The sequence below is a fragment of the Cyprinus carpio genome, chromosome B15 (genome assembly GCF_018340385.1).
Source record: "Cyprinus carpio isolate SPL01 chromosome B15, ASM1834038v1, whole genome shotgun sequence".
Classification (NCBI taxonomy): Eukaryota; Metazoa; Chordata; class Actinopteri; order Cypriniformes; family Cyprinidae; genus Cyprinus; species Cyprinus carpio.
In genome coordinates, this window is record NC_056611.1 from 13,224,972 (window position 1) to 13,243,457 (window position 18,486).

Below are 18,486 nucleotides of genomic sequence, written 5' to 3' on the forward strand. Positions count from 1 at the left end.
GAGAACAGAATCACCAAAACAATCAGCGTACCTCTCTCTCTCTTTTTCTTGTGCATGCTGGGAGCGAGTGAGGGTGTACGGTGAGTGAAGATTTGCTCTTCCAAACCCACGCTATACCTTCCCTCACATCTACACAGCCAATCTCAAGCAATTCACTGCTGGCCACCAAACCATCACAGTCCAGTAACACCTGCAACCCACCACAACCCAGAGGAGGAACCCCAGAAAATCGCAACAGCCACAACTCCAGTTGAGAAACTGCCATCTTCATGTACTCTAATGGGAAGTTCCTGCAAGGGTAAAAAATTTGTTGCCCCAAAACAGGTGATGTCCTCAGAGTACTCTCTGACCACAGCTTTGGCACATCCTCTCACATTATCATACACACAGGCACCAGAGTAGCAGAGAAGGCTACAGAGATCTGCGCCAATGTAAAGCTCATCATGTCCACTCTTCTTCCCTGCAGAGACATTCATCCAGACACCATCCAGAGAGTCAGTGCTGACAACTCCAAAGCTGCCCAATGTGCACCTGGCTCATCACTTTAGCATCACAATAAAAGACCTCTATGACCATGTGCCGTAAAAAAAAGACAACGTCAATGAGTTTGCATGAACAAAATGGAGAAGTCACTTTCCAAAACAAGACAGCTGTCAATCCAACAAAACCAGACATTCAGTAACACAAGATCTCTTAGAAGTGTTTAATGAAAGGTAGAAGGAAAGGTGATACACTACAATCAAACATACCAATTAGATCAATTTGTGACAACATAACTCTGATTAGAGATGTTTGGAAGTCTCAGAACTGTTGGTTATTAATACTGACCTTATCTCTTTAGATCATGAGATGGCTTTTGATTGGGTTGAACACCTTTACTTGTGTAATACATTACATTGCTTTTGGTTTCAATCTGGGTTTTAGATATGATCAGAGTAATGTATTGTAAAATTGAGGGGTGCGAAATAAAATCGTGTTTTGAGAGCCCCATTTAAAGTACAGAGAGTAAATGGTCCTTATATGTAGAAGCTGTTTTAGCCTTTTTAGGGGTAAAGTTAATAAGAAATGTATCTTTCCAGATTGCAAATATTTTTCATGTATATACTGCACTTCATATTATTTCATCAAATTATACAAGTGTTGAAGAAGGATACTGATGAGCAACTTTACTTTTTCAGTAAAAGGGAAAGTATTGTACAAAAGTATAGTGAAAGTGACAAATATTATATGGTTAAAGAATAGACAAGATACTGTTTGCAGAGACAAGTTAGAGATTAATAAAGCAACAAAACCAGTGTGGAGGGTTCTTTACCCTTAACTAGGAGTTAAGTACCACCCAAGTATACCACCAATTATACCACCCTTAACTAGGAGATATAACTATATAATATGTCTACTATACTATAATTTTAAATAATGTTATTATTTGTTATCAACAGTTATTATAATATACAATATTAGAAATATGACAGAAAGAGATTGATTCTACCACAATTTGGTATTTGCGAATATATGATACCGGGAGCTCTGAGATTTTAACAGTTGGCATGCAGAGTCCATTGCAAACGGCTTGTATTCATAGATTATTTAGCTGCCCAACAATTAAAATAGTAATTTTATTAGAGGAAGAGGAGGAGGAAAAGATTTGTACATTTTAAAAAGGTCCATTTTGATTACTTCTTTTGTACATGCATTGTTTTTGGGTTTCTAAGACCCCAAACATGGAAGTTAATCTTAAGAGTGCTTAGAGGAAACTCTGTGGTTAACTTTCAAAGCTGTCACATGCTTTGTGTAGTCCAGCAGATAAATGAATATATAAATAAATAAAGCACTTGAGAAGGACTGTTGTGACCATTCCGAGCTCTGTTGGATCAGATAAATGTGCATGTCTTTGTTAGATTTATTTATTTATTTATTTATTTTTTACTTATGGGAACTAATGGGATAATTTCCCCCAAAATTAAATTGTCATCATTTCCTCACTCTGATGTTGTTCCAATGACTTTATTACTTTTGTGGTACATCTTTTGTGCTGTTCAACAAAGTCATACAGGTTTGGAACAATATGAGGGTGAATGCAATGTTAACAGATAACCATACTTCTTTTAAAGACTAAAGAGTTAGGTGAAGACCAGTGTGTGTGTGTGTGTGTGTGTGTGCCCACTTGTACAGGAAATAGCAAGTGACTATTTGACTTAACAGGGTTCTTTGAATTAGTCTTCCATTAGTTCTTGATGATTGACACTGACATTCTTGCTTGACAAATATGGCATACGTTTCACAGTTTTGGATATTTTTTGGTGCACTGTTGTCTTCAAATGGTAAGTTGTAGATAGAAGCGTCTTGTTTTGTCTCTCAATGTGAGAGATGTAGTGTTGGATCAGTAAGATTTTGATGCTGTTCTTCTGTTTAGCTCAGTACCACAGGAATAAAAGATGCACAGAGGTCACCGTGAACGCTTCTCTGAAATCTGAAGTCTTTCTCCCATGTCACTTTAATATAAGCCATCACAATGAAACCGAGCGGGTGTATTGGAGCCACTACTATTCCAATCTTGTAACGATCATGATTAATGGCAGAATATTCTTTGACAGTCCTAGTCAAGGACGAGTGAGCTCTTTCCCTAATCTGGTCAGAGAAGGAAACTTCTCCATCCTCATCCATGAGCTGCAGTCTTCAGACATTGGGACGTACTTATGTGAGCTCAACAGTGAATGCTGGAGGGTGAAGATCAGTCCTTTTTCAGAAACGGAAGAACTGAACTCCTGGTTATTCTTTTTTGCTGGAGTTGGAGTGTTTATTCTTCTTTTTATTATATTCAGTCTCACTGGTAAGCATTACTTTTCATTAATGATCCACAGTAAACCCAGTATTAGCCAAATAATAAATACTCCTGTTTATTTATTTAAACAATATTCAGGCTTACAAAACCGTTTGCAGTCCTTGACAGGAAAATGCATGCGATCATCCAAATCAAGCTCTACTAATGAAGAACACCATGAAGGTAAGTTCAGTAAAACATAATTGTTCAATATTGGAAGATTTTTTTTTATTCTGAATAAAGAATAAACGGGTTTATTATTGGCATTTAAAGGCAGTTGATTTATTTATGTATTTATATTTACATGCAGTAATTACAAAACCCAAGTAAATGCATATTTCATTTAATTAGATTGCTGCTGATTGTTTGAAAACAACAAATTCCTGCTTATAGGTTATTAACAGTATATTATGTGATATCAAAATATATTATATATATTATTATATATATTATTTGATGTTGGGTGGTTAAAGGTTCTTCATGGAGAAATATTTTTATTCAAATATATATATATATATATATATTATATATATATATATATATATATATATATTATGTGTGTGTGTGTGTGAGTAATATGTGATATCAATTAATATAATATTTTGCTATACATTTTTGCTTTTCAAGAACATGGTTCTTCAAGTCAAACTTCTTATATCCAGCGTGGTAATTCACCATTTATGTTTCCTTTTATGTACACATTATTAAATAAGATATATTTCTTAGTTTGACAATAATTTAAGCGCAAATAATAAAATCGTCAAATGAAACATGTATTTTGTTTTTTAACAGCATTCAAAACTCCGGATCTAAATGAATCTACGACGTCTACGGTAAACTATGGTAAGACACAGAATGTGTTTTTAATTATAAAATTTAGAACAGTATAATAACTAAAGAATAACAAAATATCTGCTTGATATGTTTCAGTCTTTCAGGCATAATAGTTCAGTTGAGAAGGTGCTGGCAAGAGGGGAAAATATTCAGATGATAAATCTGTTATTTCAGTAAAGGCTTGTCTTATACGTTTTTTCTTTACTCAATCGTATGCCATCTGTTTTGAAATGTCTTTTTTTCTATAATCATTTATTGATTTTTCGTGTTTAACATAGGTTTGTTCTTAAATAACTGAATACTTTTGTAAACCAATTGTTAATTTAAGTTAATTTAATTTAAGTCAAATTTTCATTGTACATTAATTGTCATTAACTTTTCCTTTGAAATTATTTGTTATTATTTTGTAAAGTGTTGTGCACAAATAATTTGAATATAAATAAACAAAAAGACCCATATGTTTAACAATATTTACTGCATCTATATCTTAGTCATTCTTGTACCATTTCTGAAAAAGATACTATTTTTTATTCTTTATGCTATTTGAGAGTCGATGGAAGTTGTGAAATAATCTATTTTTTAGAATGATGGCATGGCATCGCCTAATTGTTTTTTTTTTTCTTTCTTTCACTCTTGCTTTTTTCCCTTATGTTCATTATGTGATAGGCTTCAACAGATAGGTAAGAGACTGAAATTACATGCTCGGAAAACCAGAGTAAACTTGTTCATACCGGTAAGCGTCAGAAGAATCTTGCTAGACTGTCCAATAGGTGGCGCTAATGAAAGTGAAAAAAGTGAAAGTGAAGTGACAGGCATCAGAATTCGTGCTCTGCATTTAACCCATCCAAAGTGCACACACACACCATGAACACACACCCGGAGCAGTGGGCAGCCATTTATGCTGCGGTGCCCGGGGAGCAGTTGGGGGTTCGGTGCCTTGCTCAAGGGCACCTCAGTCGTGGTATTGCCGGCCCGAAACTCGAACCCACAACCTTAGGGCTAGGAGTCAAACTCTCTAACCACTAGGCCACGACTTCCCCACAAAAAACACAACCAATCAAGTATTACTATGTAATTTAGTTGGCTTTGAAAAGAAATCACAATTTTTTAACTGCTTACACACATTTTCAAAACTTTGTCTCTTTTTTTAAAACTTTACACATAATTCCAGATATTCCACACACAAAATGCAAAATGCCTCAGATCTCTTGCAAAATGAAGCACTTCATTCAAAATATCACAAAAGCAAACTTATGTCTTATGTTGCAAACACCTTTGCCATAATATTATATTTTTTGATATATCATATACGCACAGTTATTCAAAACCAGATGCTCTTCTTTCATGAGCTCCTATGTACATTTCTGTACAAGACTGAAAGTAATTGGCAGAGAGATGCTGAAAAATTCATGGTAAACTTTAAAGCAAGATTGAAACAAGATTGAAGATTGAACTTTTTTTTTTATTTACTGTAAGCATTTGTGGTTGTAAATACAGTATTACACATTTCGAAAAAAAGAGAAAGAAATAAACCATGTGTAGTTGTGTAGATGTGTATTTATAGGCCTATTCTAAAGCCATGATTGCTTGGTGTTAAGTAAAGCAATGAGTCTTGCACCTGTGAGGCGTTAGTGTGAGGCACTGGCGAATTATTCTGTTGCTTTGATTGGTTGTGTTTGAAAAAGGAAATCAAGATACTTCCTGTTAGTTTTTTTTGTGTTACATAGAGAACTGTGTGTTGTGTTTTGCACACAAAGTGTTTTATGTAAAAGACTGAGAATTAGTTTATGGTTTTGCAGATTTGGTGTGTGTTTCTGGTGTTTCAGTAATTGTGTGACAAGTAAAGATTTTTTGTGTAAACAGTTGAAAAAAAAGGTAACCAGTAAACGTGAATAAATATTTATTTCATAAAGTGTACATGTAATATTTTATAATATTATTTTGAAATAGTTTAATAATTTCTAATATTAATTTCTAAATGTAAAATATTTTTAGTTTACCCCACATATGTTGCTAAACCTTTAAAAACAAATGTAACCTTTACTTTTATTAAATCTGTTCAAAGACAAACTTATGATCAAACTTTGTGTGTCTATGTGTGTGTGTACCTTTTAAAAAGGTACTGCACCAGTATCAGCTTTTGTACCTTTTTTTATGAGCGTGAACCGTTTTAACTTTAAGGCCATTTAGGGGAAACACTGTGGTTTGCTATTCTCAAAATTTACAGGTGCTTATGTTATGGTTGTTGCAAGCGGATCTTAAAATAAACGATGCAGTAAGCAAAGGTATCGGCTACATACAGCCTCAGAGCAGGGGAAAACCTGCTGCTTTGACCAGAACATAATCTTGATTTCAGTCAAATAAATTTGCATGTTTGATGCAATAATGAACATAATTGTTTATAATCAAGAAATTGATTTTCAGTGTATATAATAACATGCATTTTTGCAATAACTTTGCAAAATATGCAAATTAAGGCAGAGATTTGTTAGCAGTTTTCCAACAATATACCTAATTAATTACTTTCTAAGTAAGTTGGACAAGAATCATTTTTGGCATATACTCACTGTATATTTTTATAACAGTCTCATGCATGTAATAATCTGAGGTGATCTCACTTTGACTTTGCTACAGGATGTGGTAAAAATGGAAACCTGTTGCTTAAACTGAAGTAAGTAGGTAGCCCAGCATTTGACTCTACAACCTCAAAACACTTCAATGCAAAAGAAAATCTATCTACCCTCAGCATTAAATGTTATCAAATGCATCACAAAGCACATTTTTCACTGTTTGGTCACAGCTGCATCACTGATCTGGCAGTAGAAAATCATATGTCAGTCATAAGTGACGATTCACTGATGCTGTGAAATTGCAGCCCCAGACCACCGCATGTAAGAGTCTGTGTGTGTGTGTTTACAGGAAATATCATGTGAAGGACATCAGCCTACACATTCTCTGTCTTGGTCTTGCAACTTTGAGACCTTGGATGTCATGCATCATGTACATTTCACATCTTTGGATATTTTTTGGTGCTTTGGTGTCTTCAAATGGTAGGATCAAAATAGCAGTATTTATTGTCAGTTATAATGTGGTTTATATGATATTGGGGGTAAAATAAATGTTGATCATTTTGACTATATTTTGATTAGTGCTGTCAAACAATTAATTGCGATTAATAGGATCCAAAAGAAAAGTTTTGGATTGCATAATATATTGATTATGTATATATAAATACACACACATGCATGTATATATTTACGAAAAATGTTATGTTTATATTTTAAATCTGTTTATATTAATTATATTTTGGAAATATATACTGTATGTGTGTATTAATATATACATGTACATGTACACAGTCAGGGCCGCATTAAGACTATAAGGGGCCCCTGGGCTTTACCTCTTGAGGGGCCCTTCCAGGGCTAGACAATAAGGACTGCCCGATTGCCCGAGGCTAGTGTGAATGACGCTCGGGACAGTAGACGGAACGGTCACTTGCCCGATCGGGCCAGTGCTGTAGGGTGTGCGTTATAGGCTATGTAGTCTATGATATCGTAATTGTTGATTTAACGATCTGATATTATCGAGTATGCATCTCACTTTACAAAAAACAAACAAAAAAACACCCATTCTGTGCACGCATGCACTACGTGACGTAGTCTAGTAGGTTAGACTTGTGCACGTGATTTAGTCTTAATGTCTCAGAATTCAAATATGCCCCTGTATATATTTCATATAATTAATAATTTAATATCTATGTTAACCAATATTACACAAAGAGTGCTGTTTTTCTCCAAATACTAGCATGATTACAAATGTGATGATTTTATTCAGCGTACAGTTTAATAAACAAGAACTTAATATGAAGTTACTTACATTTTAGACACCAAATCATCTGTTTCGCTGTATTTTGCCAACGAAAATGGTTCCAAAGTCCACAGAATTGTTTTGCGTCTCTGAGCAACACTTCCTGAGTGAATCAGCCGCTTGAATGAATCGGTTGAATCTCAATTATTTGCTCATTAACAGTGATTCGCTGCCACCCACTGGCGGGTTTAATTTCAGGTTTAAAGTGTCTTCATTTTTTGAATAATTCCACAGTATTTAACGTTTTATATTTTCAACATTAAAAACATTTTTATGCATCTGTAACTGCTCTTGACTGATAAATTTTTTAATAAAGTTTAATCTATTCTATAGTTATACATTAGTTTACAATGTCTGTACCTCAAAATCTCCTGTTTAAACCTACATGAAAAACTTAAAGCACCATTTATTTCATTTATATGTTTGTTCTGTTGTATTTATGCTATTACTCATAATTTGATTATTTTTAACTATTTTATTACTTACTGTTTATTTGTCTAACAATATTTAAAATATAAGTTAATCTAGTAGCTTGCTGTCATTAACCTATTATTGAGGTTAAATGTAACAAAGACAATGAAAACAATATCTATGCTTATGTTATAGGGCCATTTTCTTGTCTTTTACTTTTATTAATTTTTTGTTGTGGGGCCAGTGAAAATTTTGGTGGGGCAAGTAAAAATTTGAATCATTGGCCCGACCGGGGTTGAGCCCTGCCTTCATCCATTGGAACTGCATAATTAATCGTTAAAAGTTATGGTTCCACCCCTTTTTCTGTTAGGCCGTTTGAATCTATTACACGTTACACCACCAGGTGGCAACAACGGTTAAAAATGCATTTGTCATGGAATCATTCTCAATTTAATTCAGTATTGCATGATGTCTGTTTTTCTGCACACGCGCTTAGGGTGTGTCAGTCAACACGAGTCTTTTTCATGACTTATTATTGCGATTAAAAAGTAGTTTTAACATCAAGCACATCCTACACGATTTTCTCATTCATGCATTTTTTTTTTTTGTAAAAAAGGAAATGTGCCCAAATATCTTGCTTTAAAGAAGTGATACGAACATCAAGCGCAATTAAGTGTTTGCTTCTGAAGGCATACGCAACTTTAATAGTAACAAGAGTGCTTTATTTAAATCATTATGTTAGTATGATAAGGCCTATTTAATTACATGGATGCAGAATCTTCATCTTTCCCTAGGCCTGCGTTAAAATATGATGTTAGTTTCGGAATTTTTTTTAACAAACTGTTCTGACGTTCTACTTTATCTTGTTCTGTTTTTCTTTTTTGCGAACCACTTTCATATTTACGAGACATTGCTGTCACATTAGATTAGCTATTAGATTAGTTATTGTCATCATTAGAATACGCGGCAATTATCTTATAAAGAATTCAACGTAAGTATGTCACGTGAGTTTGATACAGGCCAATAACTGAATGCTTTCAGACAATGATTTATTATATTGGATTTCAGACAATTAAATAATGCCCACTGTGACTGATGATTGCAGGGTTCACTGAGTGAGAGGGTTTGACTGACACTTCTCGAGCAGGACTTGCAACGCCCGCACGTGCATTCAAAGCAAAGCGATAAAGCGTAATTTTAAAGGGACAGCCAACGAATTATAAAAATCTGATTACAATATTTTCCGGCATCATCGGGGCCCTCCCCCAGCCCGGGGCCCTGGGCTTAAGCCCAGGTAAGCCCGTGCATTAATGCGGCCCAGTACACAGTACACACACATATTTCATCTAAACAAAAACATTTATTTTGGATGTGATTAATCATTAGAGAGCACTAATTTTGATTTACAATAGTATTAATAAAAGAATGCAAAATAATAATGTAATATAAAGATTTTTTTCATACATTTATTTATTTCACATTGTTGTGTTTAAAATTAACAAACCAGACTGTCTTTAACATTATGTATGTTATGCTTGGTAGCAAATGAATCTTAAAAGATTAAAATATGTGCATGTGTGACATCATACTGAATCATTTATATTTTGATGCCCCTTCATTTTAGCTCAGAACCACGGGAATAAAAGATGCACAGAGGTCACCTTGAACGCTTCTCTGAATTCTGAAGTCTTTCTCCCATGTCACTTTAATATAAGCCATTGCAATGAAACCGAGGGAGTGAATTGGAGCTCCTACTCTTCCAATCTTGTAACGATCATGATTAATGGCAGAATGTTCTTTGGCAGTCCTAGTGAAGGACGAGTGAATGTTTTTCCGCTTCTGTCTAAACATGGAAACTTCTCCATCCTCATCCATGATCTGCAGTCTTCAGACATTGGCACCTACTTATGTAAGCTCAAAAGTGAATGCTGGAGGGTGAAAATCAGTGAACGTCCGCACAGTGAGATCAGAGGTGCTATATGTAACTGCACTAGCATACATTCAGACAAATGTTAATGTATACAATATATTTAACAAATCAATGGTTTAAATATTTTTTTATATTTTACATTCTTGCAGATTCATGACTTTTTGTGTTTAACTGTTGCATTTTTTTCGCAGAGATATGCCGTTTAAAAGCATGTGACAACATGCCAGGCATTCAAAAGCATTTTAGCGCATGCACAGAAGTAGTCTACAATAATATTTGTATATAGACACATGTACATTTTGCAGATGGTTATTGGTCAAAATGGCGTGATTTCGAAACTGTTACATTATAACTGTATTTTTTTCTTTGTAGAAATCAATGAGACAAACCCCTGGTTCTACTTTGCAGCTGGAGCTGGATTGTTTATTCTCCTTTTTATTGCATTCAGCCTGTTATCAAAATTCTATGGTGAGCATTGTTTCCTTACATTATTTAGATGGTATAATTTAAATAGTATTTGTATGTTTATTATGTAAAATAAATAGAAAATCATATTGTATGTATTTACTCAAATAGATGTTTTAAATAAATCTTCCCTTGGACAGGAAAGTGTGTAAATACATCATCAAAATCTGATCCCGTTGATGGCGTACAGAGTGAAGGTGAGCAGTATAACACACCTGACCAGTGCTTGATGTTCAGTGACACTCTCTGGAGTTTCTTGACCTTTGTGAAAATCATATGAACTTTAGGTAATTCCCCCGAAGAAACACAGAATACAGAAAGCAGTGGACATAGAAACAAGAGGGGTAAGAAACAAGCTTTACTTATCAGCATGTGGTCTTAAAAAACACACAATTGCACTTTAAAATCAATGCATGTCATTGCACTACATACAAAATATTACACCAAGGCTGCTTGGAACATTTGAGAGAGAACAAGGTTAGACGTGCATATTGTTTTCTTGAAAATAATTGCATTTATTTGATCAAAATACAGTAAAAACAGTAATATTGTGAAATATTAATAATTATAAATATTATTACTTATATTATAAGTGTTTTCTGTTTTAAAATGTCATTTATTCCTATGATGGCAAAGCTGAATTTTCATTAACCATTATTCCAGTATTCAGTGTCAGTGTAAGATTAAAAAATAACAAAAAGAAAGAAATTACTACTCTTTTTTTGTATAAAATGTATCAAAATTAGCAATAAAGACATGACACTACACAAGTTTTTTTTATTATCATTTTGTATTTCAAATAAATGCAGAATTATGTTTTTTTTTCAGTTACATTTATTAATTTAGCATATGCTTTTATCCAAAGCAACTTACAAATGAGGAATACAACAAGAAATTCATTATAAAGAGACAAAATAAACACAAGAAGTGTTTGTAATACAAACTTTCAGACATCGTTTAGAATAGTACAAGCTAGAACAGGGATGGACTGAGGACAAGTCATATATATATATATATATATATATATATATATATATATATATATATATATATATATATATATATATATATATATATATATATATATATATATATATATATATATATATGAATCATTATTCTTGCACTATGTGTTGTATTTTGGAATTTCAACAGACCAAATTTTTTCTGGTCAAAAATAAATGATGTTATGATATGGTATTATTGATTAGATTACCTCAGAATAAACATTTTGTTTGTGTGTTGATCTTATTTCTGAAGGTGTGAGGAGGGCCCCTACAACTGTTTATGGTATGAATGATGTATCATACTTGTTCTGTTTTCACTGTGTGAACATTGGACTTCAAGATGGTTTTAATTTTTTTTTATGATTTTGGGTAAAATTATACATGTGTTTTTTTTTTTTTATCCAGAAAATGACATACATGCTCCAAATCAAAGTTCTGCTGTGCAGCAGGGCCAACATCCTCAGAGAGGTGAGTCATAATTTTTGGTTCTTATTTATTGTATTACTTTACAAGGTAAATGATGCAAATCTAATTTTGATTAAAAAATCAGCATTCCGAGCTGTTCCTGAGCCAACTACAAGTCATCCTTCAGATCAAAAATCATATTATGGTAAGGCAATATTTGTGCTTGGAAAAACAGATTAGCTGTATGTGCTAAAACTGAAATAACCCAAAAATTTATTTGAAAATTTTCAGTCAACCAGGCGGAGCTCTCCATTCCAGCAAATGCTGGCAAAAACCGGAAAAAACAAAAACGTAATTAAAAAAACTTTTCATTGTTCTTAAATGTCATTTATTTTGTATATTAATTAAGTTTTATTATCACAGCCAAAAAACTTCATTGTATTATTTTCTTTCATTTTTCCGGCAGATTATCAGTTTAAAAATCCAATATACTGTGACTGAAGAGATCAGGAGTCAACCACAGCATCCAGTGCCACAGAATCCAGAATACACATTTCAGACAGTTCAGGATCTCAATAAATGCTGATGTTTAACATGGTTCATGGAAATCACATTAATTTCATTAAAATAAAATCTGTTACGTGAAATACACAAATCACTGAATGAAAAACAAATGCTTCAGAATGATCATTATCCCCCTGCCTCCTTTGTTTTGCATATTACAAACAGCAGTTGGTGCGTTTTGATATTATTCGGTCAGGAAACATAACTGGTAAGAGCATTCGGTTTGTCACAAGCTGACCTTTAGATTTTTAAAATTCTGTAAAATGTATACAATTTTAGTTTGCAGAAATTAGCAAATGCATTGTTGCATATTTTGATCTGGTGGTCACATGGTTTCCGAACATATTAGTCATAAAATTCTCTCTTTTGAATCAAAAGTGTTGTAAATGTACTTTATTGTATTTATTTTGATGCACATAGACATTTTTACCTAACAGCTGCAGTGAACGCAGCGGTGCTGTGTCATCCTGTGCTGCAGGTGGCGCTAATGTGTTTTCGCGAGCTGTGAGTAAGAAGAAATATGCGTTCGGTTCAAACCATTGACTGTATATAAACCAACTAACAACTTGTAAACAAGATGAAACAAGGTCCTCTGTACCAAAAGAACGTGTGATTATGTCTTATTAATATTCTGCTGAGCTTTTAGTAAACGCAAGAGGTGAAATATAAAGTTAAGCAACGTTAGGAAGTGGATAAACAGCGCATGAACGGTCATAGACATGTCAAAATCGGAGAAGAGCAGAGAAACGGAGAAGAATGAATTTATTTATCAGCACAAAGATAAACTCATTCAGGCTGTGAGGGAAAACACCTTCCTGGTCGTTACAGGTGAAACTGGCAGCGGAAAGAGCACTCAGCTGTCTCAGTGCTTGTATAAAGCAGGTAACGTTATATCATTGAACTGGAGTTGATACGCATCTGTGTCGGATCTATTCCTCTTCTTCAGCATGTCTGTGGTTTTTCTTCTGTTTTTTTGCAGGATTGGTGTGACTCAGCCCAGGAGGGTTCCCCAGAGGGTGTCCCATGAGATGGGGGTCAGGGTGAGTGAGGAGGTGTGCTTCGATGACTGCTCTACAAAGGTACGAGATTACACTCTTATTTAACACTTCAACATTTGTATCTCAGAAACAAAGGTACAAAAGCTGTAACCGGGGCAGTGCCTTTTTAAAAGTTACGCTTTTTATATTTATAATGTTACAGTTTTTTTTTTAAATAAATAAATTTTTTGAACTTTATTATGTACATTAAAGGTCCCGAAAAAATATTTTTTTCCATATTGTAGCACTGGGCCCGTATTCACAAACATATTTTATCTTACCACTAAGAGTTCTCCTAAATAGCAGTAAAAGTTTTTAGCTAAGAGTTTTCTCTTAAAACCTATTCACAAAGCTGCTGAGACAAACTATTACTAAGGAATAGACAGAAGTCTTAAGCTAAGAGAAAGGGGCGGGGTTGACCTCGTTGCTATGGATGATGTCAGCATGTTTACTAACTATGCACACAGTGATTGGCTGATAGTCTCTGTCAGAGATTTATTCATAGATAAATAAATCTATATATTCAAATAAAGGTTTAAAAATACAAATTTTAATTTCTACATTCAAATAAAGATTTTAAAATGCAGGCTAAGAGTCACTAATTAAACAAGTATATGTTCAGCTAATTGTCAGCCTCTTACATGTGTGCTTCTCATAAACAGTTAGTGAATATGCATATAAACAGCCTTTTAATTAACAGAGTAGAATAATCATGACTGATAGTAAGACCAGACTGAAAAAAAGAAAACCAAACTGGACGCAAGAACAGCAGTTACTTCTTGCCCAACTGGTTAATGTAAACTAGGACATAATCAAAGGGAAATTTGGAGTTGGGATAACCTCAAAAACCAAAAACCAAAGGCGATACCTTTTTAAAAGCTCATTATTGTCAAATGTTTCTACACTGAAGACTGGAATAACGATGCTGAAAATTCAGCTTTGCAGTATAGGAAAAAATTACATTTTAAAATATATTCAAATAGAAAACAGTTATTTAAAATTGTAAAACTATTTGTTAATTAGTTATATTTCACAATATTACTATTTTTTTTGTTTTTTTTTGGTTTGAATAAGAAACCTTTTACTGATTACTGGTCCAAAACTTTTAAAAGGTATTGTGATTATTATTTAAGAGTTTTGCGGTATTTTGCAAATTTTTAGTAGTAAAAATATGCATTTAATTGCAATATTCCTCTTTAGTTTGTAGCTCTGGGCTTGTGTTTTGAAATTTTTAAAATGATTTTTACATATTATGTTTTGTATGTAATTTAATATAGATTCTTTTAGATTTTAAAAAAAAAATATTTTTAATCTTTTATTACATGTTGAATTATTTTATTAATATTTTTGTTTCATTATATGTTGCCATGAATTAGGGCTGTGCGATTAATCGAAATCGTAATAAAATCACGATTTGAGCGTGCGCGAATCTAAATCGCTTTATAGCACGATTTTCCGCGGTCCTGACCTCCCGCAGTATGCTATCCGATCCAATCAGAATGCAGCGCACCTAAGTGGAGCGCGAGAACAGAACAGACTGGGCATATGCCTAACTCCAGGTTCACACACTCTGTCTGTCATGCGTATTTTTTTCCGAGCCCATGTTAATGGATAAGAACGTTCACACTGCACACGGTAAAAGATGTGAACAGAAAAGGTTAGAAATCGAGAGGTGCGAAAATAATGAATATCTAGAGCATGAGGATAGAGAGAGTTGTGAGTGAGTGAGTGAGTGAGAGGAGACATGTTTTAATTGCGCGCACTCTCTCCGGGCGTGAGCAGCCTGTCTCTGAGCACGCGTGTCTGGTTTTATAACAAAACAAAGGAAATCTGCGTGCGAGCGGAGAGATTTGCGCTCGCGCATTATTTTAATGTGCTTTCGCGTTACAATAACGCGCTCTCGCTGCTGCTTCTGAACCGCATACACATACTGTATACGCACTGCAGACGGAGTACGTGTGAACCTTGGGCAATTAATATATTTCAGCACCTGAGGCACCGCTACAATGAGCTCTATAACCAATGCATGGCAAAAAATAATAATAATAAAAAAAAAGCCCAGGACACGGGTTTTATTTTATTTATTTATTTATTTTTTTTGCCATATGTCTAGACATTTTGTTTGACATCTTTACTTCGTGATTATTTTGACTTATGTCTGTTCTAGAGGCATATTACAACTTTTTGATAAAGCTCTCATTGGTTTTCTTTTTGGAAATAGAATTCAAATTTATACTGAATGCATTTATGACTGTAAAGCATGTCTGTGTGTGTCAAAATCGTGATTAAAATCGAAATCGCAAAATTGATCAAAAAATCGTGATAGGTTTTTTTTGTCCATATCGCACAGCCCTACCATGAATTTAATGATCAAAGTGAGTGTGTTATGCTACTTGTAAAAAATAAATAAATTAGTGAACAATTGATTGGTTTGTCCAAACATAGAATTTTTTTTTTTAATTCAATAAAAGTGCAGATGATGTTTCCATACAGGAGCGAGGCTCGGCAGAGAGAAGGCAGGGCTGGACGAACCTCAGCAGGAAAATGCTTCAGGATTTACAGTAAAGACTTCTGGGACACATGTTTGCCTGAGTACACCATTCCAGAGATTCAGCGGACCAGTCTTACATCTGTCACTCTCACACTGAAATGTCTCGGTATCCCTGATGTGATTAGGTATTGCTGGGCTGCATTTTTATTTTTGTATTGTTTAATCAGTTTGTCAATAATTAAAATTTGACCGTTTTCTTTTTTTCAATTGTGGTATATTTAGAGTTCCTTACCTGGACTGTCCAAAGGAACGGTTTATCCTGACCGCTCTGAAGCAGCTGCATCAGTATGATGCTATTGACAGGTGAGTGATACGCATCCTGCAAACTGTTGCCTGTTATCTAAGTACATTGCAAGAAACAGCTGAGAGAGTAGAATAAGCCCATCCTGATCCCGGTCTTGCTTATATTCACATTACATATCAGTGATGGCACACAGTGCGTATTGTTCACACACACACACACACACACACACACACACACACACACTGTCAGTTCTATAATCCTAATTAAAGCTCTAATATCGGCTTTTTGATGCAGGAGAGGTCAACTGACCAGGCTGAGGAGGTTGATGGTGGAGTTTCCTCTTCCTCCAAATCTTACTCGTGCCAAACACTTGCTTTAACTTCTTTTATTCAGCTCTTTGGTCAAGAATTGCATCTGGATTGGATCATCTTCCATGACGTGTTGGTCACCTCACGGGTGTACGTGAGAACAGTTTGTCCCATCCGTTACGAGTGGGTAAAGGACATGTTGCCGAAGCTGCATTAAATCGACGTCTATGAGCTGAGTAGTGTTGCTAGGGAAGAGGTAACCGATGAAGAGGCGGCGCAGTGGGAGAAGAAAGTGGCAGCAAAAAGACAAGCAGGTGCGTTTGAAGAGGCTGAGCATTTTGAATTGTGTCATATTTTTGTAACACATTTGTTTTGTTTTTAAACAGAAGTCACAGGATGCGACAAAGAAGCTGGAAAAGCGAAATGATGAAAGTTCAATCACAGAGGCTCGCGCTCGCTATTTGGAGCGAAAACAGCATCGGTTGCAAAGAAAGTGCATATGAGAGGATCAAATATTCACCACAGATACTGCAGCTGCTGAATACAAATATGAAAGACTTTATAATCTCAGATTTTCAGAACATAATCCTCGTTTACTGCCACAGCACTCTGGTCCCTGTGGATTTTGAATATGGCTCTTGAGTCATAACATGTAATAAACATTTTATGTAAATAAATTGTTTGGGTTTGTTTTTACTTCTGATACAGAGTATTATTTTTTAACATGTTTAAAGTGTGGACAAAACATGACAGATTTTAAAACAGTTCCGCATCCAGTGCATTTGAAGGGAAGTTTTCATTTATCCCAATGACTTAAATCTTCGACTCAGTTTTTTCACTAATAAGATTTGTTAAGATTAGTTCAGTGGCCCTTTCTACAGGTTACCAATAGGAGGTGATGAGTCATTGAATCTTTCACTCAACTGATTTAATAAAGGGATAGTTTACCCAAAAATGCAAATTGTGTTGTCATTTACTCACCCTCAAGCTGTTCCAAACCTATATGAATATTTTTTCTGTTGAACACGATATTTTGAAGAATGTTGATTACCAAACAGTGTATGTTAGCCATTGACTTCCATAGTTTTTCAATACTTTGGAAGTCAATGGCTACCGTCAACTGTTTGGTTAGTTACCAACATTTTTTAAAATATCTTCTTTTGTGCTCAACAGAAGAAAGAAACAGTTATGGGATAATTTGTGGGCGAGTAAATGATGACACAATTTTCATTTTTGGGTGAATTATCCCAAAACACCAAGCTGACATCAAAGAATTAGCCCTGACGAAAGCTGGCTGTGTTGTCGCCTTGCTTCGCCTGCGCCTGGGACAAAACATTTGCACTTGAACACACCACAAAGATTATGGCCAATAGCAAACTTAAGCATGCGTTCTGTCCCTGTGTGAGAAGAAATAACTCTCCATACTAGCAGGTGGCAGTAGTCTGTATTTGTCATTAAGAAAACTGAAACTAGGACTGCAGATATACAAACTGTTAACAGAGCATTGATATATACCATTTTCTTGCTAACCACAGATGGACTCGCTGCTTTAGATATGTCTGATGAGTTGGACATGGCACAGTCCTTTGGGCCAGAAAGGAAATAACTGGAAGGGAAAAATTAGGGGAAATAGATTTATCACTTTAGTTTTTTCTTGTGCATTGGTTCGTTTACATCCCGTCAGACTGGTCTCTCTTACTGATGGGCTCAGTTGCTGATCCAACATGCTCATTTGGCCAAAAAGCCACAGACTGGTCTGACTAGTGCCAAGGGTGCGGAACACAACGCAAAAACTGGGCCGATAAGCATTTCTACACTGGGTTGACAGTGGCCGACCGTTGGTTTGGTGTGTCCCTCACTATGACCCATGATTAAAGGAACTCCATAAAATTTACAAACAAAATGTTGAATAATTTTGTTCAATGTTGAGATGTTCAGCTTAGGTTCTTCAGTGCTGTTCTCTTGTTCAGACTAAAAAAAACTAATTTATTGACAAACATTGAAGGCTGAATGATTTTATCTTGTTTTTCTTTTTTCAAATA

At 34.7% G+C, this 18,486-nt stretch overlaps 2 protein-coding genes and 1 long non-coding RNA gene across 5 annotated transcripts; all 3 read left to right on the plus strand.

Annotated features, from left to right (window-relative positions):
- Nucleotides 1–2,887: 2,887 nt before the first annotated feature.
- On the plus strand, nucleotides 2,888–3,750 carry LOC109104017. Its single transcript, XR_002020153.2, has 3 exons — nucleotides 2,888–3,004; nucleotides 3,449–3,487; nucleotides 3,614–3,750. It is a non-coding gene; the product is annotated as an uncharacterized LOC109104017 (long non-coding RNA).
- Nucleotides 3,751–6,547: 2,797 nt separating this feature from the next.
- Nucleotides 6,548–12,410, plus strand: LOC109104016. 2 transcript variants are annotated; one of them, XM_042739310.1, is made up of 10 exons: nucleotides 6,548–6,705; nucleotides 9,558–9,905; nucleotides 10,236–10,331; nucleotides 10,469–10,525; nucleotides 10,616–10,672; nucleotides 11,589–11,618; nucleotides 11,741–11,803; nucleotides 11,886–11,945; nucleotides 12,032–12,091; nucleotides 12,207–12,410. In XM_042739310.1, the coding sequence occupies exons 1-10, from the start codon at nucleotides 6,642–6,644 to the stop codon at nucleotides 12,239–12,241; spliced, it is 870 nt and encodes a 289-aa protein (XP_042595244.1). In that variant the 5' UTR covers nucleotides 6,548–6,641; the 3' UTR covers nucleotides 12,242–12,410. The 2 variants fall into 2 exon arrangements, with proteins under 2 accessions (XP_042595244.1, XP_042595245.1); XM_042739311.1 differs by having other exon boundaries at nucleotides 9,558–9,893.
- Nucleotides 12,411–12,543: 133 nt separating this feature from the next.
- LOC109104505 (probable ATP-dependent RNA helicase DHX40) lies at nucleotides 12,544–17,138 on the plus strand. Of its 2 annotated transcripts, none has more exons than XM_042739312.1 (6): nucleotides 12,544–13,186; nucleotides 13,284–13,383; nucleotides 15,835–16,017; nucleotides 16,115–16,195; nucleotides 16,431–16,758; nucleotides 16,831–17,138. In XM_042739312.1, exons 2-5 carry the CDS (start codon nucleotides 13,367–13,369, stop codon nucleotides 16,513–16,515), a joined length of 366 nt encoding a protein of 121 aa, XP_042595246.1. In that variant the 5' UTR covers nucleotides 12,544–13,186; nucleotides 13,284–13,366; the 3' UTR covers nucleotides 16,516–16,758; nucleotides 16,831–17,138. The 2 variants fall into 2 exon arrangements, with proteins under 2 accessions (XP_042595246.1, XP_042595247.1); XM_042739313.1 differs by having other exon boundaries at nucleotides 16,530–16,758.
- The last annotated feature ends 1,348 nt before the right edge of the window (nucleotides 17,139–18,486 follow it).